This window comes from Dicentrarchus labrax, unplaced genomic scaffold (genome assembly GCF_905237075.1).
Source record: "Dicentrarchus labrax unplaced genomic scaffold, dlabrax2021, whole genome shotgun sequence".
Taxonomy (NCBI): Eukaryota; Metazoa; Chordata; class Actinopteri; family Moronidae; genus Dicentrarchus; species Dicentrarchus labrax.
In genome coordinates, this window is record NW_026136710.1 from 9776556 (window position 1) to 9803333 (window position 26778).

Here is a 26778-nt window from a genome sequence, read left to right on the forward strand (position 1 = left end):
AATCACCAAGTGCCAAGATTATTTCGACCAGTCTCATATGTTCTTTACACATACAGTACATGACAGACACAGACAGATCGTGTGTTTTTCAACTACGAATAAAGTATCACAAATCAGCCCAGAGTGGGACCTTTCGTTACACCGAAATGCCGTTTTAGCATGGAATCCCTACAAAATCCTGCAAGCGTGCCTGAGCCAGACAGGGAAAAGATTTGTGTTTCAGTCAGATTTGTGTTTGAATCAGACGGCCGACAGTGTGCTGACTGAGAGAAAATACACTGAAAATTCAGAAGCATCTCATATATGATTTAATCAGCCACTGTATACTGTGATTTACTGTGAACATATTCTGCTGTATTTAATTCTCAACAAATTAATTATGGATGTCGCTACAATGATGTGGGTACTGGATACTGTGATGTGACATTATTGTTTAATACGAAGCTTGTTAGAGTTTAGGTAAAAATGAATTTTGCTGCATAGTTGTCTGGTGGTTAGCACTGTTGCCTCACAATAACAAGATTCTGTTTTCAAATCTTGGCCCTGGAGTTTTAGTGTTCTCTGTGTTTGCATGTTTTTCCCCAAATTCTCTTGTTTCCTCCCATTCTGAATAGGTATTATAAAAGCCCTTGATAATGCCCTTAACCAAGGAACTGCCTTTAAACGGGTTGGTAACTGATAACGTAATGACCATATTCATGACATTGGTGACCTTTCGTGTTTTTTTAGTCTTATGTAAAATATGACACATTACCAATGTGTGTTTCATTGATCCTGATCATTGATATTTTATTGATGCTCACTTCACCACAAAAATACATATGCACTGTGTGCTATGTTTTGCAAAACACAGGTCGTATCTTAGAGGACAAGGACCAGGAGACATTTACATATTATACGCACATTTTCACAAATCACAAGCACATACACATACACACATGTGTGTACCATCTCATAGACCCCTGTGCAGCCTTGCTGACATTGTTAGTTTTAATGATGGAGAGGCCAGTCCAGGTGAAGCTAGCCTGAGCAGTATCCTCTCTGGTGTTTTTGCAGACTCAGCACACCAACATGACACCAATGTAGGGCAGAGAACAGGCAACATGGCATATTCAAGTCACAGTGAAAACAAGGGCTATGGTTATAGCCTTTGGCTAGATAACAGTCTGGCTACATTCAAGGAACAATAGTTCTGAAAACAGATCACATTAAAAAGAGACATGGATAGTAACTTCATATTATATTATGCCAACGTACTATTGAGCTCAAGAGAAATTCCACAAAGTGTGCTTGTGCTTTGATGCTCTGATCCAATGTTCTTTTGTTCGAATGGTCCATCAGACAAGTCTTTTATCATTGTAATTGAGCTTAGCGAAAGTTTAATAAGGAAGACTACTTCATTTTTAATTCTTTCACCTCTAGGCAACTCTTTCATTCATTACTCCCTCTAAACCACGCCTCTTGGCTGCATTCCTTTCATTCCCACCTCCCTCCATTATGATAGAGGCAACCTCCTCTTAGTTCATCATCCAATCAAGTAAATCCAGAATTCACTCCTTCTCTGCTTCCCACGTGGGAGCTAATCACTAATCAGTACACTCTTTATTAACCCATGCAGCTGCCTCTAAGGCTCATAGCTTCCCAGTGCTTTTAGTGGCCTTTTGGCACTTGAACAAGAACAGTCTTGCCACCCTTATCAAAAGTTGTACCAGATGCCCAGTGCACCCACACATCATGTAAAAACAATGATTCCACAAAACCAGACCCTTGTCACAAAAGAGGAAGTGGATTAACAAAGCTTATTTCCAGACAAGAAAAGATGGTTCACCCAGTGGGAGCCTTCCTTGTGCATAATTATTCTAAACAGCATAACATTAGTTTTCTCCACAATTGCTTTCTTAAAAAGCCAAGCAATCAGTCTTTGCTCTAGATGACTACCCTGAGCCTCCCTAAAAAAATGCAGGCACACACAAACTGATGCTTTATATTAACAGAAAAGTAGGCAACACTCCAGAATCCACACACAGTGTGTAATAATAAATAAATGCACACAGTAATTAAAGCAGATTGTAACATCAACCAAAAAAATTAAGGATTGACTCATCTGGACATCTTCACAGCAACAATTACATTCCAAACTCATAAAACAAGCAAAACAATAATAATAATATTAACCAAATTCATATGCATTCATTCATATCCAGGCAATACTTGAACATTTTAAACTAAAAGCAGCATTTTCAATTAATTCCAATTGCTGCTCTGTTCCATGTTAAAAAAGGTATCAAAAGCAATATTTAATGGGACCTGTCCATTTTTTCCACTCCATGGTATCTGAAATAAGACAAAATTATTTTTTTGGTGTGTCAGATGCTGCCTTACCACATCATGCATGTATATCCTCATTAATATGTCTCTTTTTCAATGTTTTCCTATATTATTTTCTAATTCTACTGTACATGTAGTGGTGAATTTAATTCACTTTTGATGCACAGTAAGTTCTTTATACCCCAGAAAAAAAAAGATTACCTATTGTTACCGATACCTGTATTACCTAATTAAGGTTTAAATAGTTAAGATGCATCTGCTGTCTTGGAACATAAACATTTAAAGACCTTAGAAAATCACCCCTGTTCTTCTGAGACTGGCAGCACATGCTTTGGAAATTTGTTCTGTGAGTCATTAAGCAGTTATAGGCATTGTCATTGGCTATCATGCAATGGGGTTTTATATGGTGCATATAACCATAGATGAGTTGAAACTCTGTATAAGGACATGCATTTTACATGGCTTTTGACTCAGTTTACCTCCGTCTTGGAAAGGAAGGAGGGAAAAGAAACGCTCGAGCATTGGAAATAAAAATGCTAGCCTTGTGGCAAAAGCCTCTGAGCTACGGCATAAAAAGAGGACAGCTTAGGGGAGGAATACAGCGGCAGTGGAAGAATTTCAAAGGCAAGAGGTCAAGAACACTCTATTTTCAATCTTAACATGGGGAATGGGTACAAGTTGACTGCTATAACCCATATCAAGGGCACGTTTTTGCAAACGATAACCTCCCAAGAAGAGGAGGCGAAATATGGTGCAGAAAAGAAAGAGCTTTTCTCAGCAAAAATTCACAATCCTTTTAGTCATATCAGGCCTGAAAATGTCTGCTCAGGATGCCTTTTGCGCATGTGGATCTATGTACTTTATGACTATGTGCGTGCATGTGAGCGGGCTTCTGTATGATAGAGCGTCTCCCCACAGCAGTACCCTTTTCACTTCATCTCTCCTCTAAGATACAATGATTCACTTCTTATTTGAAGCACTCAGTAAAAATCACTGAAAGTCATGACATGCCAACATTTATTACCACAGTTGTTAAAAAAAAAACTGTAATGTAAAATGCTATGACCTCCATTTTTTTTTACCATAATTATACAGTGATATATCTTTCAGATTTATTAGTTAATCATATTTGCATCTGCAATTAGACAGTGACAAACTCACGCAAATACATCCAAATGAACTATTTCCATCTGTTTTGTGACTTAATTGTCATTGTCCTTGGGACTGCAGGGTAATCACTAAAAATGCTCTCAGTGCTAAATGGCAGATGCATCCAATTCTGGAAAAACATAAAACAGCCAATTCTTTAAAGACTACTTCTTACATTGCTATACATATTACAGATGTAGTGCAGTTTTGAATATAAAAAATGACAAATAGAGCTATTTGTGTCTTTGTGGGATAGAGGCTTTAATGTACATTACAACACTCAACAAGAACACACACAGTTGCAAGAGACATACTGTAGGTTAATAGATGACATTAAATTGCAGTTGACACAGAGTAAGTTCACTCTAACTGTGAGGGAGATTGAGCCTGGCACTGTGCAGAACACCCTTAGAATATTGATATTCATGCACAATACTGACACGAGGCATACGTAATACAGAGCAGTTTAGCTTTGCAATGCTTAATCTGCAAGGAATTGAGCTGGGAGCACTTTTTTTATTTTCACCATCTGTTCTGCGTCTCTGCAGATTTTTGCTGATTTATGGAACCCACTGAGTCTGTGCTTGCTCCTCTGCTTTCCTTCCATTTCGCAAATTTATGGCTTTGAATTAGGAACAATAGAAGCAGTGACCATCGCCTTACCACCCCCATTCCTTCTGCTGCTGGAGAGCAAGGCGGTTGGTCAGATAGGGAACTCTTGCCAAAGTCTCGTGATTAGCAATTCGTCAAAGGGTGAATTGGAACGTAAACATCAAATTGGGAAGAAAATTAGGTCAGTAAATTCAGGGATGGCATTGCATCAGAGTGCGTGGAGCAAAGGCGAACAAAAATAACCCACTGCAGCTGGACAAAACCTCTCTCCACATAATGCCAGTGGTCCAGTCTCTTGAGAGGACAGCAGCTGTTATGTATTTCTGTCAGAGAACCCCCACCCCCAAAAAAATAAAAATAAAAATGTGCAAAAGTGGAAGGTTGTTGTGAAAAGGTTAGGTGAAGCAGCATTAACACTACTGGCAAAACATTTCCCTTATCTTTCCCTTTTTCTCACCGACTTTTTTTCTGGGATATATAAACATCTGGCAGTAGAAATTGCTAAAGTATGACGGTCGTTAGGAGTGCAAGTGGGGAGGGACAGGTTTGAGAGTGAAACGCATTGTTCTGTTCAGGCTTCCTCTTGTGCACACGCTGATAAAATCCAGCATGAGAAAACAAGAAACATTTATTTTCCCTATCAGAGTCCTGTACCTCAGATACTGAAATAGGATGAGCAAATCATGCCCTCACCCTGATAAGGTGATACTTTCCTCACATATGTCTCTAAAATAAAAATGCAGCTCTGCAATCCAATTGCGTCTCACAGTTGCCTCGCAACAACACTTCATAACACCCTACCCCAGAGCACTGAGAGTGAGATTTGAATAAAATGTTACAGACGCAAGCAATTATGACAGATCAGTCACAGAAGGAAGAAAACAGGAAGGAGGTTGCTGTTAAATTCTGCTGGTAATTACAGTAAAAAACATATTAATGGGGCTTGAGGTGAGCCACGGCTTCGTTAAATGCCTGTTAAGGTTTTTTTGACATTTTTTATTTTATTGAATGCACAGATTGCATAGTAAATGTGACTAAGAAAAGGAATCGTGCATGTAGCAGACAGAAAACAGGAGAGCACCTTGAGTATATTTATATTATACATATTTTACATGCACTCTCTAAGAGATAAACACATTTAGACTCCCACTGAGGCATTCTTTTTCTCCCTGTTCACATCTTCCTTTGGTCTAGACCTTTTGGGTCTATTCAGTAGAAACCATACAGTGGATAACATCACTTGACATTTACATGCATGAGCAAGGAAGAACTGCACTGCGAACAGTGTCATTTACATCCTCCAACTCCTATTCAAGCTCTTATTCATGTCAGGGGCTCCTCTGGGTGCATTTTGACTGTGACCAGCTTAGGGAATGGAATTCGCACTGGCATTTTTGCCTTTAATCTTACATTGTTTCAGTGGAAGGTTGGAACAAGAGGTAGCATTTGAAATCTGCTAAGGTTGGAGCATTTCGCCCCATTCTATCTGCCCCTTTAATGCTTTTAGAGAGGAAGGTGAGAGACAACATATTCAAAACAAAGACTGTGCCCAGCGAGGTAAATCGAAGGAAAGCAGTCAGTGGTTTCTCATCAATAAAACCACAGAGTAATTAGAGAAAGCACTTGAAAGCCAATTTGCGAGTTGACAAATGATCAATCTTCATCTGTAACGCAGCCACAGTAGCATAAAGCAGCAGTAGTGAATGTGGTGACAAATGGCTTGCCTGTGCTAGCTAGCACCTCATTCTCTTTGGTGAAAGACTCTGATGCTGGCCAACGAGGTAGAATCCTTCTGTTTTTCCTATCAGCTCAAAACACCTTCTCCTGGAATGAGATGAACATATGAGCAAATGCTGTGCTTTTTTTACTTTATGTGTTTAAGAGACATATGCTACTGATAATCAATTTAGCACTCCCATTCACAACGGTAATGAAAAGGTGAGCTGTGTGTATAAAAATAACAGATTGAAGGGAAAAATCTGCCTGGAAAAAAAATAAAAATAAGTGTCACAATTTTATTTCCCTTGCTGCAGAATCCTTCATGAACAAATTAATTTCATTTTTATTTCATGCTAAATTTAATTGCCCTTTGGTTAAGCAATGTACTTATGTGAATCAAATATCCAAAAACCTTATACCTTTACCATCCACAGTGCTTGCTCTCATGCTTACTCCGAAACCTTATTAATTAGTTTGCTTTATGATAGAGACGGTCCCCGTTTAGAGCCATCTCATAAACTGCCCCCGCATTGCTGCTGTTCAACTGGGCAGCTATCAAATAAACCTCACAGCATACTCCTTGTACTGCTTCACATGACAGATGCAACCGTCTCCCCTCGGCCGCTCCTCTCTCCAGCTTGCATTGATCCTTCTCCTCCCAGAATAGATTTGGACACAATAATTCAGCAGCCAGGTAAATTGGAATAACTCTGACCATTAGTGAATTAGTTTGCTCTTTAAAATCAGCCATTGATCCACGAGCTGAGCTGATTGGTTGCTGACCAACCAGAGAATTTAATTATCAAACAGAGTGTTGCTTGCTCAGCCATGTTTTTCTGAAGGTCAGGGTGCCACTGCAGTCCTTTTTAAAAAAAACGACAGGACCAAGGCGAGAGATTCGGCGGGGGGGAAAGAATCCAGTACAAACGAAGTTAGCCACGGCCGGCCTTCCCATTCCTCTGTCGCTTCCCAGCAATTGCAAGTGGCAGACCATTACCACGCCTTTCCAGACATGGCTGTGAGCTGTGCAATAATAATTCTCTCAATTCAGATGACACCGGTTTGGCATATTTAGATGTAACTCTGCTCTCTCTTTCTCCTCATTCAGTCATTCCCTTGCATCAGTCTCACATAACCCTTTGGTCCCATTGAGGTCATATTAATATGAACTGTGGAGCTAAAATAACCCAGAGGAGTAAAAAAAAAATGTTTCAGGCTGCCAGCCATCCATTACCTTAAGTCAAAGGTTTTGCTTCACTACCTGCATTATACCTGTATCACTGTGAATTAATTCGCTCTGAGGCAGCCATGCTGAGAACAGTTCAGAGAGAACTCCATCTGCTTACATCCACACAGTTCCATTGACAGATAAATGAATATTGCATATAGGTAACCAGATGTCATGCACAAGCAAGTTATAGATGGATAGCGTAGAAATACAATGTATCTGCTCTAATTCTCTTGAGTCTACCTGTCTCCCTGCAAAAGCCTTCATTCTACTGTGATCTCGTGCCTCCCTGGGATTTAGAATACAAATAAGGAGAACAAGCCTCCCCATTCTTATGAACTTTATAGAATAAAGAGGGACACTTAGGGCCCCACACAGGGGAGAGAGGAATTGATTGGCAAAGCTAGTGACGGGACCAGAATGGAGATTGAATCCCCTTGAATGAACCAGAATGGAGGAGGGGTTGCTGCATGAATAAGGCTGTTTAAAAAGAGGATGGGGAAAACAAGCCTCCCTTGTCCTGTCTTGTGATTTCCTGAAGCAGACATCCTCCCCTTTTTACCCTGCTTATTCAAGGGTAACGTGATCCCCTCTCTGTCTCTTCCTCTCTCTGTTTCACTAATCCACTCCGCAAATAACAGTAATCTGCAAATAACAGAAGATAGAGAATATTTTTGTCATATATCACCAAACAAATTTGCAGAATGCATGTGAGAATAGGGATCTGTGGGAGTTATGATCTCATGCAGCAACAGGACACAAATACCTCAGGAGTGAAAGAGTTTGAAAAATATATATTGACATGAGTTTGATGGAGCGGAGTCCTCAATATTTGGCGCATTATCTTTCGTAATCAAAAATTATCATTCGTTAGAACTAACATATTAAATGGGATTGATTGTACCAGCCCTGCAAATTTAGGCCCCAAATATCTAAATAATAAAATAAAATGAAATTTACTCCACATGAGATGGTGGGGTAGATCCTGTGGCTGATACTGGTTGCTGACATGTGCAGTCTCTGCCATTTTCTCTTACAACAACAGGCTCCCGTGTGTATCACCCCCTTTATCATAGTGAGTTCGGTATTAAATCCAACTGAAATCACATTTAGTCATACAGTTTTTGGCTAAAATTATGTTTGTAATGTATTACAATTTTTTGTATTATTAAAAGGAAGAAATAAGGTCTTTGGGGAAATATAAAGAAAGAGAGATAGATAAATGATGGAGGAAAATTACTTTCACAAATCAGCAGAAATGATCCTTTTCATCTCAACCGGCTGGAGGGGTGTATCGGTAGCAAAGTAAACAAACTTGTGCTGTATGCTACATGTCTTGGGCAGACAGCTTGTGGTATGTAGGACCACACCAGCGTTTAACTGGACGGAAGACTGGAAGTGACATTTTCAGGTATGTTTACATGTTGTTTACTGTGCTGCATCTAAGCAGCTAATTAGGTATCTAGCCGGCCAACTGACGTTAGCAGTGCACTTTACCGGGGCAAGTTCGCTTGGTGGCTCGTTCAACAAGGTGCAGGACAAGATGTGTGTTCATGTTTGTAAGTTAGATAAGAAGAAGTCTTTAGCAGCAAAGTTAATATGGTTGTTTTTCAGAGTTTGTGGCTCTTGTGTTGTGGAGCAGGGTGCTGTCTGATTCAGTGTGCTCTGCCCGGACTCGAATGCTGACATTACTGCTTTATGCAAGAAACCAAAAAATATTCATTTCTCATTTCTTGGTTTCTAATTTTTCTTCCGAAAGGAGAACACGGGACAAGTGATTTCTGGAGTGATTTATGCTGTAGCAGACAAAAAAAGCAATTTAATTCCAGCTGGACTTTAAGCATCCCACTCAAGGAAGTTATTTTCCTTTTGAACATTTCAAATCCACTTCGGTGGAGATCAGGAAAGAGTAGGGCCTCATCATCCTTTCAATGCAGCACTGCTCTTCTTTCACCAACCTACAATGACCTTGATGTTGGTATGACACCGGCTACTGTAGCTCCTCATGTGTAACACTGGGATTGGATGTGTTGTTCTCAAAACATCTATACAATGAAGTTTGATTTATTTGATAGTACATGTAAAATATAATCTTTTCACTTTTGGACAATTTTTTAAAATTGCATTCAAACATTTTATTGAATTGCATAACATTTATATTTGTCTTTAAAAGTCTCATCAACTCCAGAGTGTCACTGTAACTAGTTTGCACTGGAAATATATAATGACTTTGACTTTGATTCTGTTAATAGCACCCCCAAAGCCCCCAATTTCCTCTCAGAACATCTACATTGAGACCAATTAGAGATTTGGTTGAGCTATGAGTGTATTTCTCAATACCAACCTCCTACCCAAAAAACCTTTGCAGATGCAGCCACATCCTCAATACCAGTGAGAGACTGGGCATAGTGGATGGCCCCCATCCAGTTGTTAAGCGGTCCCTGTGGTTCTCAGCCAAATTATTTGGCTGTCCTTGTGATGGCATTGAACTGTTTCCTACATTGGACAACAGTTCTCATAGGACCTGGGCAACAATTATTAACCAAATGTGTTATCTCATCCCAAGCTAATTTAACATCATCTGCCCTCAGTAGCTTATTTACAGTAGGCTACTGCATATTTATTCTTCGTTAGTCAGCACTTCTTGCACGTGCACATGAGTTTATTGAGAGAAACTACTTTGTGTGGCAAATACTCTGTCACTTCCATATTTAAACTGAAAGAGCAGTGTGGCGTGGAGTCTGCATATTTTAAAGGGGAGAATAAGAGTGTATCTGATTCCTAATCGCAACCCATTTCCAGCTGTGCAGCTGGTGCACTGCACCACATGGCTCCAACCCCCCAAATACCAAAAGTCCATCATCCCACCCCATGTGGACAGTGTTTTTCAGCAGTGTGCATTGATTCAGTAAAGTGGGGCCCTCAGATTGTGATGTGGACATGCAGTTACTTTCATTTTGGTCAATCCATCAGCCATTCTTCTAATAATGACATGTTTTCTCAGTATTGAAAAAAATGTCACTAGTATCTTTTGTAGTTATGTTATTTTTCCTTTTTTTATAACATCTTTTCTCATTATCAATACGAATGGGATCTTTTAATATTAAAAGGAAAAAATTACGTAAAGAAAAGATGAGAACATCCATGTAATCATGAGTGATAGAAAGCCACGATGACTCATATTTGTCCAGTATTCCTCTTTATTCCTTGTTGGTGTCGGATGAATCAGAGTCCTTTTTTCTAGCAATACATTTAGGTTTAAGGTTTGATGATGTTCAGTTGCAAAACTCACAAAGAAAACAAGCAGAGAATCTGGCATTTCATGGTAATACAAGTTGCACAAGTCTCAATATACAAATAGAAACTGGGAATTTACTCTCATCATGTGGCCGTATGAATGTAAATGTACTCACTGTAGGGGGTTTGGGGACAGCAATGACGACTCAGCTGGTGGTAATAACAAAGCTCCTGGGTCAACTGCAAAACAGATTTTCATGGTAGTTGAGCAATTCAGAGTTTGGGGTTATGTGGTTAATATACAAAAAATAATAATAAGGGCATGCAAAGGTAAGGTAAGTTTGAGAGAGTTGTATTTATTGTATTGTATGTGAAAGGATTTATTCATCTTTCCTTACCACATTGACAAGTCTGTCAGCACAAAATTGTGTGATCATGTGTAATAGTTAGTCTTCAAACACCAAACAACAAAAAGAAAATAATATTTAGGGACCGAGCAACTGGAAGGTCCCTATTGTTTTTGCTCGATTTTTCTTACCTATTATTTTTAGCCCCTTTCGACTGTATTTTTGCCTCCCTGAACATATACGAAAACTCAATTTTATTTGGCAAAGTTGTCAGGCCTGGTGAAAATGGGACATTCTATGTGTCGCTTTTGGGGTTTGCCACTAGGTGGCGCTACTACAATAAAAAATGTCTTTAGGCTAATAACTTCTGCATTTCCTGTAGATTTTTCGTCAAAAAAGGATGTGGACCATTTCTCCACATTGGTTTGTCTGATTGACACCAAGCTTGGGTCCATAGTTCCCCATGTCTTCATTAGGCATCGTGCACAATTTCAGGCCATCCCCACAAGGTGGCGCTTTTTAAAATGAAGAAGTTTATATCTCCACATCGGCACGTGTGATTAAAATGAAACTTGGTACGATACTTGCCCATGGCTCACTGAGGCTCACTAATAAATGTGTCAACAATCCGCCAATAGGTGGCGCTCTGGTGGCATGGTAAATTACTGTGCGGAGACCGTAATAGTTATGAATATGAAATTCACAGGGCACGTGTAGACTGGTGCCTGTAGCTCACATACCAAAAATCGTGTTTGTCGTGTTTATACAAGCTCGGTAGGCACGTGTAACGTGCCAAGACGTACAAAAAAGCCCCAAAACCCAGGGGAAGTCAGCCATTTTCATTTTCAATTTCGGACTTTTCGCCTTGTAATTGAACAAACTCCTCCTAGGGAATTTATCGGATCTGCTTCAAAATTGGTCAGTACAGTCAAAGTATTTTGCTGATTAAATGTTGTGCTATTTGTGCATGTACGTTGAAGGGGGTGTCCGTGCCCACAATGTTGGCCATTTTGAATTCCCTGCTCATTTTCGGTGAATTTTTTGCCTTGTATTTGAACGAACTCCTCCTAGGGAATTTATCGGATCTACGTATAAATTGGTCAGTACAGTCAAAAAATGATGCTGATTAAAAGTTGTGCTATTTGTGCATGTACATTAAAGGCCGTGTCCGTGGCATGGCATCAAAGTCAGCCATATTGAATTTTTTTGTCATTTTCTGTGATATTTCATGTTGTATTTGAACGAGCTCCTCCTAGGGAATTTATCGGATCTACTTCAAAATTGGTCAGTGCAGTCAAAAAACATTGCCGTGGCTTTCCGTCAAAGTTGGCCATTTTGAATTCTGTGGTCATACAATCTGTAGATGAAAAGTTGAGCTATTTGTGACTGTATGTCAAACCGCGTGCCAGTGATGACTTGTCGAATTCAGCTGATTTGCTATTAAACAGTACTCATTACTTCAGTGTGCAATGTCCAATCTCCAATAAAATTCATATATTCTGTAACAATCTCGCCCTGAACACGTCCTCATAACTTCAGTGTACGTGGTCCAATCTCAACGAAACTTCACGTTTGGTAACAGTCCCGCCTTGAACATGTCTACATGTCAATATTCAGACATAGTGATAGCGCCACCTACTGGCAATAGGAAGTAAGCGCTGTGTGGCGATTTTGAGCTGATCTACATGACATTTTCATGTTACGACGGCACGTGACGTGGCCGCAGCACCCCCCGAGTTGCGTGGAGTGTAAGGTCCTGCCCATGCAAAAAACACAAAAAGCCACCATACAATTGTTTTGTTTTTTAAATACAATTTTATAAAATATAACATACTGTATAAAAAAAAATCTGCAAATGAAGCAACCATTATAGACAATTATCATTTTTAGATATACTTTGTCACTGACACATTTGCTCAATTTTCACTGACACCCTATCTTTGCACAAGCATATTATTATCAATCTCCTGCTCAGCATCTTCCCTCTCTCAGATTATGTATTGTTTCATTTTGACAGCCAAGCTCAAATTAGTCTTATGTAATTAGCCTAAAACCGTCCTGTTAAGTATACTGTCATATTTTGACATTGCCACTGAGTATCTGGTTGATGGGGGCTTGTTTTCCTTCTGTCAATGTGTAGTTATAGTTGAAATTCAGTATTATTAGTTGATAGTTGAAATTTAATTACAATCAGTCTAAAAAGTATAATTATAATTAGTTACACAAGTTGAGATATTCAAATTATTCTAGATTATTTCTGGTCCTTTGGCAACTAGGTGAAGCTGTGTTTAAATAATAGAATACAGAATTAATTTAAGGCATCATAAGAAACTGACACACTCATTTTAACTGTGACGTGACAAAGACAAATCTGCCTCTAAGTATGCCACTGTGATTTCTTTTGCAATCAAGTAGTTCATCATCTATTTAACAGAGAAAGATTAGGCCCATTAAATTTTCCCTGCTCTTTTATGATGTGTTATTGTCTAATAAACCATGAAAGGGGGAAGAATTGTTGCATACAGTAGCACTCGATAGCACACTGTTGGGTGCTCCACGGCCGAGGGCCAAAGTTCTTAAATGCAATTACTGATGAAAATCGTTTCCTTATCAGTAACTAAGAGACATACTTTCACTGCCAAGTGGATATTAATGTTCACAGTCAATGCACAATGAGGAAATATGCCATTTTAATGCTCTTTTTGAAATAACACCTTTTCAAGATTTGTTTTTTAATTTTTTCCATTAAGCAGGATGTGATTATGGTAAATGTTCTGCTTTTTTGCAGTGTAATGGAGTTGTGGCTTTTTACTTTAAGATTATTATAACTAGAGATAAGTGGGATATTATGCTGTACTGTATATTAAATTAATGTTAGTCATACTATTGTATTTTTAGCTTGAGTTACATTTACTGTAAATTGTCAAATCCAGGCAGCGTTAGGTGTATCTTATCTGCTGCCTCATGGATTTTTTTAAATAAAGAAACACCATAAATCTAGCCTTGCTCTGATCTGTTTTTAGACGATGTGTTCCCACAGACTGCTACTTTGCTGATCTGTGCGCCCAGTCTTTTTAAATGCATTGTCTCTAAAATATTTATAGAACACAGGTCATATTTGGTATTATAATGCCACTGTAATTCTAAGGGAAATAATACAATTGTATTAACCATCCCTTGCAACTTCAGTGGAACCAAATTGAGTTCCTATTTGTATTTGATGAAAAAGGCACCAATTTGTACCACAATATTTTTAACAATTCATGAAGTCGCAAGTCAATAGTTGAAAGTTTCCTCCAGCAGTAATTGACACCACTGGGTAAAGGGAGATGGTGTTCTTCCACATTAGTGGCTGGGTGTCATAACATATCATAAAGCAGTCTTCTAACCTTGTCAGAACTTATCATGACACCAATTAGCTTAAAAAAAAGACAGCCACACAGCTGAAGATGTACTTCATGCTCGTCTGCAAAAGGGTAACAGTCCTTGTATGGAGAGGCACAATATGCGTGGCTTTCAAAAAAACTCCAGGGAGGCATGAAGGGTGAACAATCTGAGAAAGAGAAAATAAATACACATCATGTCACAGTAAAGTGACAATGACAAGGGCACTATCTTATTTGTTCAGTACAACACAATTAACCTAACTCTATGACATCTTCTTGTAAAATAGACTCTGTCATGTAACAGCTCTCTTTTTCTGTGTGTCCCCCCCCCCTTCCCTCTTCTCTTTCTCTCCCATCAGGTCTCCACATAATGGAGCGAGAATGAACAGAGAGCGGCTTAAAAAAAAGCATGAACTGGAGGTTTATTGAGGTCATCTGCTTCCTGTTTATATGGGACCATATAACAGTTCAGTCTTCCCGCCAGGACCCGTTGGCCACTGAACAACATGTCACCAAGCAATATGACTGGCTCATCTCTGACCGTGGACCTTTCCACCACTCTCGGAGTTATCTGTCCTTTGTGGATAAATTCCGCCAAGGATTTACGACCAGATATAAAATTTATAGGTGAGTTCACTTTCAGCCTGTGTACCGATGCCACACTGGCTTTTTAAGAGTTGCAAAAAGCTGCACTGTGTACATTTTTAACCTATTAAGTGTGCATTTTTTATATTTACTTTTACTTGCGGCCACTCTCAGCACTGTGCACATCTTTTTCTTATATTTATCTTATAAGTACTAGGACTTTCATTCTCCTTTGCTATTACTCAAGTTCTAAGTCTTTTTTGGACCAATTTGAATCCCCTAGTCACATGCAATGTGCCTGGGGCAGTCTTTTTCTTCATTCATTCTTCTTAAAAGAAAAAAACAAAAGAAAAAAAAACTGAAAAAGTCAATAGTTGAAGGATGTTATTATTGAATTACAGCACAAAATATTTGCACGCTGGTACAGTATTAGTTGGCTTGTAAGTAAAAGGTACTGTGTTTGCAATTATTGCTATTGTTAAATGATTGATGAGTATTGGAAGGTGCAGTGTAGTTGAATGAGAAGTGCAGCCTAACTTGTAAACAAATGACAATGGCTTGATATTTGTACACATTTGAACAATTAAAGAGGTTTTCCAGCAATTTGCTATTGTGCTTGCATAAAGTTGGAGGAAATTGCAAGAGACAGATTTTAAAAAATAACCAAAATAGTCACCAAAGTCACACCAAACAACAGGTAAACTGATCATAATGTGTAAAATTGAAGACCGTTTCTATCAGTAGAGAGAAGATAAAATGTATCCATATTTATATTACACAAAAACTTCAAATTGCTTAACGTTTTTGGAACATTAAAGGTCCAGTAACATTTTGGATGATCTACTGGCAGACATTGAATATAATATTCATAGGTATGTATGAACCACCATGTTTTTACAGTAGCCCAGAATGGACAACCAAAAACATGCTCCAGATTGGGCTGTTTGCATTTTACTACACCATTAGATACCATTAAATCCTACACAATGGACCTTTAAAAGGTTTGTAAATTATTCACTAATAAAAGAATAAAAGGGTCCAAGTCCCAAAATGTGTTTAGTCACATTAAGCTACAAGGGATAAATCATAATAAGGGATAATATGATTCATCCCTTCTCCTACTTTTCAATTTCACATATACAAATTTACATAATAACACCTTCATATACTATTAGTTCTCCATTTTTTATGCTAGCCCTAAACTACTATTAGTACCATTACAATTACCTCCGTCTTTAAACCTCTGATCACGGTTTCCGTCAATGCTTTTATACTTTTATCCAGATTTGTGACCAAATAATACAGTTGGAAATTCAACAATTGCTAAATAGTTTATATTATTTACCTTACATTTTTGTAAGCTTAGCAGTTGCGTTCATCTCCTCATACATCATTTACACAGGTAGAGGTAGATGACTCTTTCTCAGAATGATGTGCTTTGATTTCCTTGCATCCCTCTGCAGTCAGAAGTATAGATAGACTGAAACAGAGTAAGAGAGTCATTTGCCACATTCCTTTGACAGTTCTTTCGCAGAGTTTGTTCTCTCTCTCTCGCCTACGTCTCTCTTGGTAACTTGCCACAGCCCCCAGTCCCCACTGGCTTTCCTGCCTTGATATTGTCACATGAACAGTAAACAATGTATTTGCATAATGTGTAACTTGACAGAGCGGGATGTTGCACAGAGACATGAATCTCAGAGGCAGAACTTCTGAAGCTCCTTCCCACAGACACTGTACAGCCGTCGAGTGCTGTCTGTGATGCTGCAGTGATTTATTAAAACTGGGAGCGTGTGTTTGCATGTTGGGTGCTGTGGGAACGTTTCTGGGCCCAGGTGGCTTTTGTTGTTTCTCCCTCTTAGCAGACCATTAGTGGCGTCAAATTCTGGCATCACTGCTAGATATCCCTTTTTTATGACAAAACAATTAGATCTTGCATTGAGAGTGTGAAATTTATTTCTCATTAAAAAATTAAATGACAACAATCAACAAACCACATTCACATCAGTCAGACATCTGCAGAACTGTCAAACAAAGTGAAGTAAAAACTGTACAATACAGTGCAGTGCACTGTAAGACTATATTAGTGGACTAAATGAAAGATGCTCTTGAGCATGGGATGCGTATTTAGTAAATAATCATATACAGTGTTTGAGGCAAGGGTGTGAAACAGTCCCCCAGAGGTCCCAGTGTTTTCCAAGGATTTTCATCGCAACCTGGACCACCAGTTAATTTCAATGATTAGTACATCTTCAGCCAGAAAGTGGGAGGAAATCAGTGACATCAGCTGGTGTAGTGTTTGGTTGGAATGAAATCATATATACCCTCGGTCCTCCTCGGCACATGATTGCCCAGCCGTGCTCTACTCTAACCAGCAATGAGAACTGAATCGCTTTGTAAATTTCCCTGGGGACTTTCTCTGCCTCGACGATTTAGTGGTGGAAAGTGGTTGAATCAGATTTGCAGCGAGACAAAGCATCCATTCCTTTCGGGTTCTCTTATCAAGAGAGATTACCTAGGAGGCATGCTGCGTGGACAATGCCAACCTGATCAGCAACAAACAAATCTGCCCCATCTTTAATAACATGGGCACTTCGCCTAATTTGAAGGATAAACACAGATTTAGGACGTGCCACCCTCTTGTCTAGTGCTATGAAAAGGTCACAGTGGCTTGAAGGGGAAAGACAAACCACAAGGCACCAATTATCCTCTCCCTTTAGACTAAAGAAAATTATTGGAGTGTGTTTTGTATAAGTAAGCATCACCACTGTGTCCCTTCTGATTGCAATCTTTACACTGGAACCCTTTTTTTTCTTCCTTTTATCATATGCATAAGTGTACATTTCCTGTATGGTATTCATTAGTCACAAGAAAGCCACTTTCACTGCTGGCTGCATACTGCTCTTGTATCCGACCTGTAGCTGAATAATGTGTATCAGTGTGTGCTTCAGTTACTGGTGAAATTCGATGGCCTGCATGTTTTGCTCACACTAGCATCTCTGGTTCTGTTGCTTGTACTCTATTATGGGGTTGAATGTGTTTCAGATGATGCGTGTTCTCTCTTTGGTCTTTGTTCGCAGAGCTCTATCTCAGGTTCCTGTGTGCCTGAGTGAAAAACCAATATAAATGCAAATCTGGTAGCCATTAATGCATTTTAAAGGCCTCAAATCAGCATTGCACTCTAATCAAAGAAGCGAGCTAGGGGTTGTTATTTAGAATAAAAATATTTATGAAAATGAATAGCTCTGATTGATCACACTTTGAAAAGCCACGCTGAAGTGAATGAATAGACAGGGTTGATAGAGCTACTCTTGTCAATGGATCAAGACCTCAAAATTCATCCAAGGTTTTGAACAAAAGCCTTCAATGACCTGTTGAAAAATAACACCTAGAAATGCAATTAAAACAAATGTAATAACCCAAACAGACTTTTGAAGTAAACAAAATAATTGTTCTTGGATTGATGTCATTCTTGCAAAGTACTGATACATTCAGTTAAAATATGTACGCTCTGTGAGTATGATGTCATAATGGAAGACACAAAAAGGAAAATTGAGTCATTGTGTGATTTACTACATTATTTAAGATAATTGCAAATTATCTGAATTTGAATTTAAGAGTCTAATTTAACATTTATTTTGGACACTGCTATTCTGTTTCGTCAGTTAAAAAAGAACCCTAACCCTAACCCAAGTTTTACTGTTCGGGAAATACCCTTATCTGTCTTCTTACCAAGTGTTAGAGAAGAAGATGTCTTTATGGGAAATATAAAGCTACTGCCAGCGGCAGGTTAGCTTAGCTTAGCATAAAGACTGGAAACAGGGAGACAGGGGGCTTACTAAATAATGTTTAATAATGTTATATCTCTTTTGTTTAATATGTACGAACTCCTTTCAAATCATTGTTGGATAACAGGTAGCGTACGACTGAGAAAATAGTAAAGGTCAAAATTGAAAAATGTTGCAATTATGTTTGCCATCCAAAACAGAAATGAAGTGTTGCTTGTCACGTAAATAGCTAGAGAAAGTGGTAGGTTGCTTATTTACACAATATTTGCTAACAAGCAAGCTACTAGCTAGCCAGCTGCATGTGCTGACATGCCCACAGTGACAAGGAAGAAGTGGCAGATGAGATGTTACACAGTTTCTTCTTTCTTCTTTCAGTTGGTTTCCCCTGTGCCTGTGAGGACATATCCCATTAATGTAAAAGTGTCTTTTGAGGTTTGAAATAAGCACCTTTTCCAACATTAATACCATAATACACCTGTTTCCATTGAATCTATTATCACTGGCATAACTTATATATAACATGGAAACTTACTTTTGTCCTCCAGCTAGCTCCATCAAACCAGTGTTTAAAGCAAGGTTTGACAGACTTGACATGGTTATATTTAATGCAAGCACATTATGCATATCTCTAAACATTTCCTTCATGATCTTAATTATTCCTAACTATAATCAGTCCACAGACAACCACTTGATCAGCACTAAACCTTGAACGAATAATCTGGTGCACTAATTTGCATGTGCAAACAACATCTTTTATTCAGTCTCTAATTTAAACTGTTAATCAAACAGATAGTCCTGCATCTTGAGACTCACTTTACCTTTTATTCCAGATTCTTAATCCTAATTTTTCTTTTAATTTGTAATGATTTTAGGATCAATGGGACTTTAACGAAAAACGAGCAATGACAAAAACGCATTGAGTTTCCTCGTGTTCAGTGTGGATGTGTCTGTCAGTGCTGATCTGGGCCCGATTTGTTTTAAACAGAAACAAGGTGTAACATTTGTCCGACTCAGGTCTTGAATTAGTTTGGATGAGCCATCTGTAATTGGATAGAGCGAGGGAAGGCGGATTTGATGTAGTCGGCAGATTTGCTGAGAGAGGCTGCAGCAATGTTTAATTCAGCAGGCTGTAGCCAAAGGAAAATAAGGAAAGAGGCAGTCAGGAAGTCAGCAGGGATGAAACAGACTCTAGAAAGAGGACAGAGACATTGAGGGGTCTGAGATGCCATTAAGCAGTGAGACAGGAAGGTGCTAAAAGTGTGTGATAAAAAAAAGTAAAAAAAAAAAAAGATGTTTAAAAGTGCTAGAGACATGGAAGGGGGTCCGGTGAGTTCAGTATCAAAACAAGGAATGGGGGAGCAGACAGGTACGCTGGCAGTGAGGTCATAGTCAAGGTGAGAAGAGCTGCCTAACGGAGGCATTGGAGTGGCTCGGATGACTCACAAATACCATGTACCCAAGTGAACCTCTCTCTCGCAAACAAAAAACAACAAAAGCCATCTATTATTGAAGCCTTCTCTGCATCTCATCATAGCTGTGCTTAGAAAGTCACATTTATTATCCATCAGAATGCTTTTAATAACATTCAGGACTTAGACAAGGATTCTGGAAAATGGCATATATATATTGGACTATTTTTATTCATCCATGGCTGTGTCTACCAATAGTCAGTGTGTGAAACAACATCATTTTTATACATTTGTTTTTCTTTTTTTCCCAGCTGTGAGAAGGTAACAGAGAAAATCTCTTGAGGATGAATATGGTGGATCAAATGTGGGATAATAGCAGTGACAATTACAACAATACAACTAAATTAATAATATTACAATCACAATAGGACAAAATATAAGTGAGTTAACTATAAACAGTTTCTTTCTCATGTATATAATGCTTTTTTGCAGTTGACTTGGAGTCCAGGATGTTAGATCTTCCAGTCCTTGAATGCAGCACATGTAGACTTGCGTTCTGCATTCTTCAGAAAAATCTATGTAATTACAGGCAGAAACAATACATTTGCTGTAAAATGCATATATTTTGCGTATTTGATAAGTGATACTGTTACCGTGTGATTGTAAAAAAATTTGGACTAGATGACTCATGAACATGCTGTTACCAGAGAGGATGTTGGCTGTCACCTCACGCTCTGGCAGCCGATGTAAATTCCCATTTGCTGACTGAAGCATAACCATTTCCAACACTTCAAGCACTCGCCTCGGCCAATCAGGCAAGCTGACATTCTAGCACAGCTTGTCACTGTTGTGCACCAATTGAGTAATTTTCTTTTCTTTTCAAAATATTTTTTTTTTTTTACAAAAAAAAACCTAAACTGTAGGAGTAAGTTTTTCTATTGGGCAAAGAAATATCATCATGATATGATGACATGTGCACATCAAGATCAAATCAGACTTTATTAGTATATACAGCATTTGCGCAAGATAAAAAACTTGCCTCGCATTGGTTCAAAATGTATATTCTCTCTGAATCGGAAACAGACACAGACACAAAAACACAAAACCTGGGGCTATGCTGCAATTACAATCAAGTGCTGATCCTGGGTGTTGATCTGCATTTTTCAGCTGTATAAGTTTGTGAGAATCAACAGGGGCTAATCTTGGGAGGGAGTCCATGCCACTTCCCTTCTCCTACCTAGTGGTAAAAAGCCCCCGCTGTGGGACGACTTAATTACTGGCAAGGAAGGGATGGTAATTAGAGGAGAAACAGGAGGCTAGAAGAAACTGTCAGGGTTAAGTACTGACTAATTCAATGCGTGGGACGCCTGTGCCACTCTCCCATGAGACTGGCAATACAACATCACCACAAGAGCAGCAAGCTCTGAAGAGAAGATGCTGAAGCAGCCATGTCTCATATTACCATTTCTGTGATGTGGTGATCCAAGTCTAAGTCATATTAAATATTCCTAAGTGAGCCTTGATTTAAAAAAAAAAACAACAGAAAAACATGTGACTTCTATTTTCCTTTAGTTCGTATTTTACATTTTAAAGATGTCCACGCAGGTCTTTTTATTTTGGCTGATCAAACGTTGTTTTAGGTTAAGGTCAGGCGGAGCTGAGGTCAGGGGTCCCAAAACCCCATACATTCAACAGAATCAGAGTTTTTAGTTGTGTTGCCCTAAATGGTACAACACAAATAACACATAAGCATCAGAGAGATGTCAGTCAAGCATGAAGAATACAAACAAGAAAAACCAGGTAAGGTCCAAAATATATGGGCAAAACATAAATAAATAAATAGATAATATAATTATATTATAATATAATAACATGTTGGCCATTACAAAGTATTTTGTTTCAGTCAGAGACACATCAAGGAACTGACCATTTATAGCAAACGGTTGATGGAAAAGGTTGTGCTGTTTGATGGAGCTCTTAGGATTCTGTTTAGAGAGCTAATCCCCTTTAATAAACACATACATGAGCGTTAAGGCTTAGTTAAGTCAACAATACAAATACCATGTAAGGAAGAGGTTGGGGTGGTGGGGAGAACCGCAGCAAAAATTGGTGTTGACATGATCTTAAGAGTAAATTGAGCAAACTAAGTGATAGTTTCAGGTTATAATGTCTGCACTTTACACCCGCATGAATATGATTGGATGTTACTCAGCTGTGAATGAGCCAATAATTATGAAGCGTAATGCAAACAGCTGATCCCGATCAGCCAATACAAGCCTGACTTCAGTGTTCTACCTAAACTAAAGCTATGCTTCATTTTTGCAAGTGGAGAAATACCAATAAAGGATAATTACACAATTATAAAAAAAACACAAATAATTTAAACTTATAATATTTCCAGGGAGGGGAATGACAGACTCAGTCACTATCAATGAAAGCTATCATATAGAAAGGTATTACATAATGTAAATACATTGAAAAGCTGAATATGTAAAGGGTTATAACTTTAAAGATCTAGTAAATCATTGGAGGAAAATGCAATTGCCTGCTTATTATGAAATAAATTAAAATTTGAATTATCACATGGCTTTACCATTGCATTTTGTTGTATTACCCTTATGCAATATATATTATTTGTTGTGCCAAATATACTTGAAATTGATAGGGTTTTAAAGGAATAAGCAATCTAATTTTCAAACAATGCAGATGACACATACAGTTCATTTTTCAGTTCATGTAAATTGATTTGTATTTTTTATTTTTTTTTGCTGACATTCTCAGGAAATAATAAAAGACACCGATTAAATAAGTATAGGACCTAAAGTGACTATTTCTGTCATACAGAGAATTGTGAGATTGGGCTTGAATGTAATCCAGGCATGTACCCTTTAAAATACTATTGAGCATTTTATAGCAAAGCATTAGTAAATGTCCTTAAAATTTGCCTAAATAGGCACCAGCTTTACAAGGTACATTTATTCTGGTAGTTGGTTAACGTCATGAGCTGATTACAGCAACAAAGCTGCCCCTCAGCATTGGTTATCACACAGAAATATTAGCTACAGGCATATACCGTTTCAAAAATGTGCTGTGAAAATTAGATTTTAGTGGTACCAACAATTCAAATGTTTGGAGCTGGCATGCTGGAAGCACATTGACAAAGACATACACAAAATATGGATGTTGAATATTAGAAGCACAGAACAACAAATATGCACTGACTTATGGGTTTAGAGGAAATACCTGGACCAAAACAACAATTGTTCAGCAAATCCAATCTTTCTGAAGCTGATGATAATGTTCAGCATGTCACTAATTTCTGAGGTTATACAGTAGTCAGTGTATTATATTGAAAGGTATTTTTATGTTCTCCCCTATTTACATTCATGGAAGAGAACATTAGAGCTGCCTGCAGGATGGAAATAAAAAAATCCACCAACCTGTGTTAAATTATCTTAAAATCAAGCTGACCCAGTGGAACATCGATTTAAAGACATAAACTTGAATGTAGAATGCTTGATACAAACATATTGGTTTACATGTTACAGAAAGCAGGTAGAAAAAACAATGTACTCTTGTACTTTCATTCAGTAAGAATGCACACAGTATAGGGGGAGTTTCAGAAAGAGGGCACATAGTTAGCCAGCCTGATATCCTCAGGAAGGTTGTTCTGATCTCAAGGGGCTCACACAGCAAAGGCCTGATTAGTGGGTATAACAAGTAATGACATGTTTCTCATTTTCAGACTTGAAGCAGTGAAGCAGCAATGATATTATAGATTACTTCTGACTTGTTCTTGCTTGTGTCCACTATAACATTTCTGACATGATATCTAACAGCTAAAACACAAGAACAAATTCTGTACTTAGAAATGACTGACATCTATTGAAAACCAGAGAGGACATTACAGATGATTTTTCTTAATTCTGTGTCACATTATCAGTATAACGAACTGTCATTTAATCAAAAGAAAACAGTGTTTCATCTTGGCAAAATGAGCTATCAAAACCTTGTTCTCCTAATCAAAGAGTAAAACATGTCAATTTACACTAATAGGTGTTGAGCTTGACAGTTCATTCTTGACCTTGGAAACAGCAGTTGACAAAACAATCTCAACTCAAAGTCCACTTATTCGCTGGATCTTTTGAACATTTGTTTTCTTGAATATTCTTAATTATTGTGTGATCACAAGAAATGCCCCAAGATTAAGTAGGAAGAAATTGCTCTGCAGTGAATATGTGACATGAAGTATACACCAAATTTCAAACTGGAAAGTGGCATCCTTCTTTGAGAAGTGCTTTCCAAAGAGCTTGCAAATAATTTTCCCATGAATACCACTTCCATTGGTGGTTCTGAATTTGACCTGCATCCAAAGGTTTCTTTCTGTGAGGGAACTATCTGGGTGCAATTCTCAACAAGTTGACAGAACAAATTATTGTCCATTATTCTGATGACCAGACAATATGTAACAGATTTAGTATCAGTAGCATGACACGGCATACGTGTTTTGGATATCCTTAAATTAAAGAGAGTGAAGTAAATTGTAAAAAGCTGTTTCCACTAGATAAAAAGATGAAAGGGTTATTGAATTGAAAGAGCTGTTTTTTATTTTACTCATTACACCAACAGCAAATAGTACATAGAAATCATCAACATAATGCCATTTTATTTGGGGTATGACTGACAGTTATTACGGGGTAAATTGAGTTCAGCAGCAAATGGATGGGCTACAATAAGCTGCATCTAGGGCACTGACAATAACAATTGTTTCTTTTTACTGCATGAATACATTGACCTTGGTAGATTTTTTGTTATATGCACATTGGGAGAGCATTGCTGATTTCATTACAGGACACAATGTGATGAAGTGTGCATCAGGTGTAAGCAATATACAGTATACAGGAAGACTTTACATGTGAGATGGAAGAATCTGGGAAAACATGAAATAATCCTCTGATCTGTGCTGGCTTTTGCAAATGCAATGTAAGCAATATTTTCAAGGTGCTCAATCAGCTGTGTGTTTTTCCTTTGTAAAAAAAGACAACAACATATTTTGAGATTCTATATGATTCTGGATTTCACTTGAATGCAAGTCAGTCTCATCCTATTATTTGTTGTGAAGGCTCATAATGATTTCTGTGCGATCCTTGCCCACACAGTCAGCATTGTTCATCAGCAGAACTTCTCACATTTACACAGTTAATTAGATTCAAACACATGCTCTTGTCACTCACCCATGCACTCGCTTCCGGCACCATGTCCCATCAAATTCTTGAGATTAAAGTGAATTAAGAGATTGTTTTTGATTAGATCCATTTTCGTTTCATTGCCTCATCACAATTACAGAGTGCACTAACAAAGCGATTATGCCAGCAATCATATTCCATTTAGGCAATCACATTCCATTTGCTGATATGCTCCAATTAATGGTTAATAACTAAGATGCTTACATTTGAATATGGAGTTATTAGAATCATTTTAGGAATAATTCCTGAGTATTTGTACAATACATAAGCGCACTAGTTCTTTTTTTCTAAACACTTTCACTGTTTCAATATGAATTCCCAACATGCAGCAACTTTGAGAATAACTCAGTTATAAGTTTGTGCTATGTTACCACTGAGCATACTTTATTGCATTTACCGTGTCATTATGGTAGTAAGTAAATTAGATTCATGTTGTTTATTTCCCCTTTGCCTTCACTTGCCTGCTGAGGATTTGTTCTGGGGTCAGTCCATTTTCTGCAGATACAAAATTAAATAAAATGATGATCCAGCCAAAAGTCTTTCAGAAAAGCTTTATACCAGGAACAGTGCAGTTACTGGAAAGATAATTAATTCAAAGATACATTTCTGAATTTGAGCAAGCATCTCTATATCATTCTCTTCACCTTTCTGTACCCCAGTTTAGACCCACAACTATGTTTAATGAATAAACCAAGACAACTTTTCACTATAAAAAAAAGGCTTTTGCCAGCAAAGTTGGTAAAAAAAAAAATCTACCCAAGCTAAGCCCTCACACAGTACGATTAAAGACAGCCTATCTACTTCCATGTGTTGCTCTTTGTACATCACAGTAACCTTGATGTAATCTTTTCTACACAACTGATTCTCTCTCTCTCTCTCTCTCTCTCTCTCTCTCTCTCTGTCTTTCCCAACCACTGCACTGACAACATTATGGTCATTACCAGCTTAATGCCACAATTTTACACAGATGGACTCTGCAGGCATCAGGCATGTTGCATGATGTCACAACTTGGAGAGATGTTGCAATTTGTGAAACAATGATTAAGGGAAAAAAACACAATTTTTGCTATATTCCTTGACAGTTTGGGTTATCATTTTGGCAGGATTAGCAACCATATTATAGGCATCACTCGAGTCCATCAAATAGCTTACATTTCTATACGTTAGAACCATAAAACTATCACGTATAAGATAATATAAAAACTAATTCTTTACCAGATCAGAAAGTGCATATAATGATACTTAGAATGTCAGTTGCCTGAATGAATGTTTCTATAAAAATATGCCAACATATCTGTTAGACAGTGTGTACAGTATTATCATTAACTTGACAGACATGCAGGAACATTGACAGTGAGTAAAGCAATTTACTGTTAACATGCACCTAATTTTATCTAAACCCATTAGCTTGGAACAGTCACTTGGGTATTTTTACATAGCCTCTCTGCTGATGGTATGTTGTTGTTTTTTTTAGCAGCACTATAACAGAATTTCAAAATAGCCCCTCCAATTTCCTGCACTATTTACACTGTTGTGTTAAAAAATCTGGCCCATGCCAGTATTATAGTGAAAATAAATAAAACAAGCACAAGCACAAACACAAGGGTTCAGGCCCACCAAAATAATATCCCACCTCTTTCCGCATAGCCCTTCACTGTGCACTGGAGCATAGGATTAAGTTTCATTCTATAATATTTTGAATGGTTCTTGGTGGTTGAAATTCATACAGGATTTCAATTGTATCTCT

At 38.0% G+C, this 26778-nt stretch overlaps 1 protein-coding gene across 1 annotated transcript in view; it reads left to right on the plus strand.

The window, feature by feature from the left end:
- brinp1 (bone morphogenetic protein/retinoic acid inducible neural-specific 1) overlaps positions 1–26778 on the plus strand; it is a 111136-nt gene that overhangs the window by 14621 nt on the left and 69737 nt on the right. Inside the window, exon 2 of the mRNA XM_051412893.1 lies at positions 14366–14633. Within this exon, the coding sequence (XP_051268853.1) occupies positions 14416–14633 (218 nt within the window). The 5' untranslated portion in view covers positions 14366–14415. The remainder of the gene's footprint in view (positions 1–14365; positions 14634–26778) is intronic.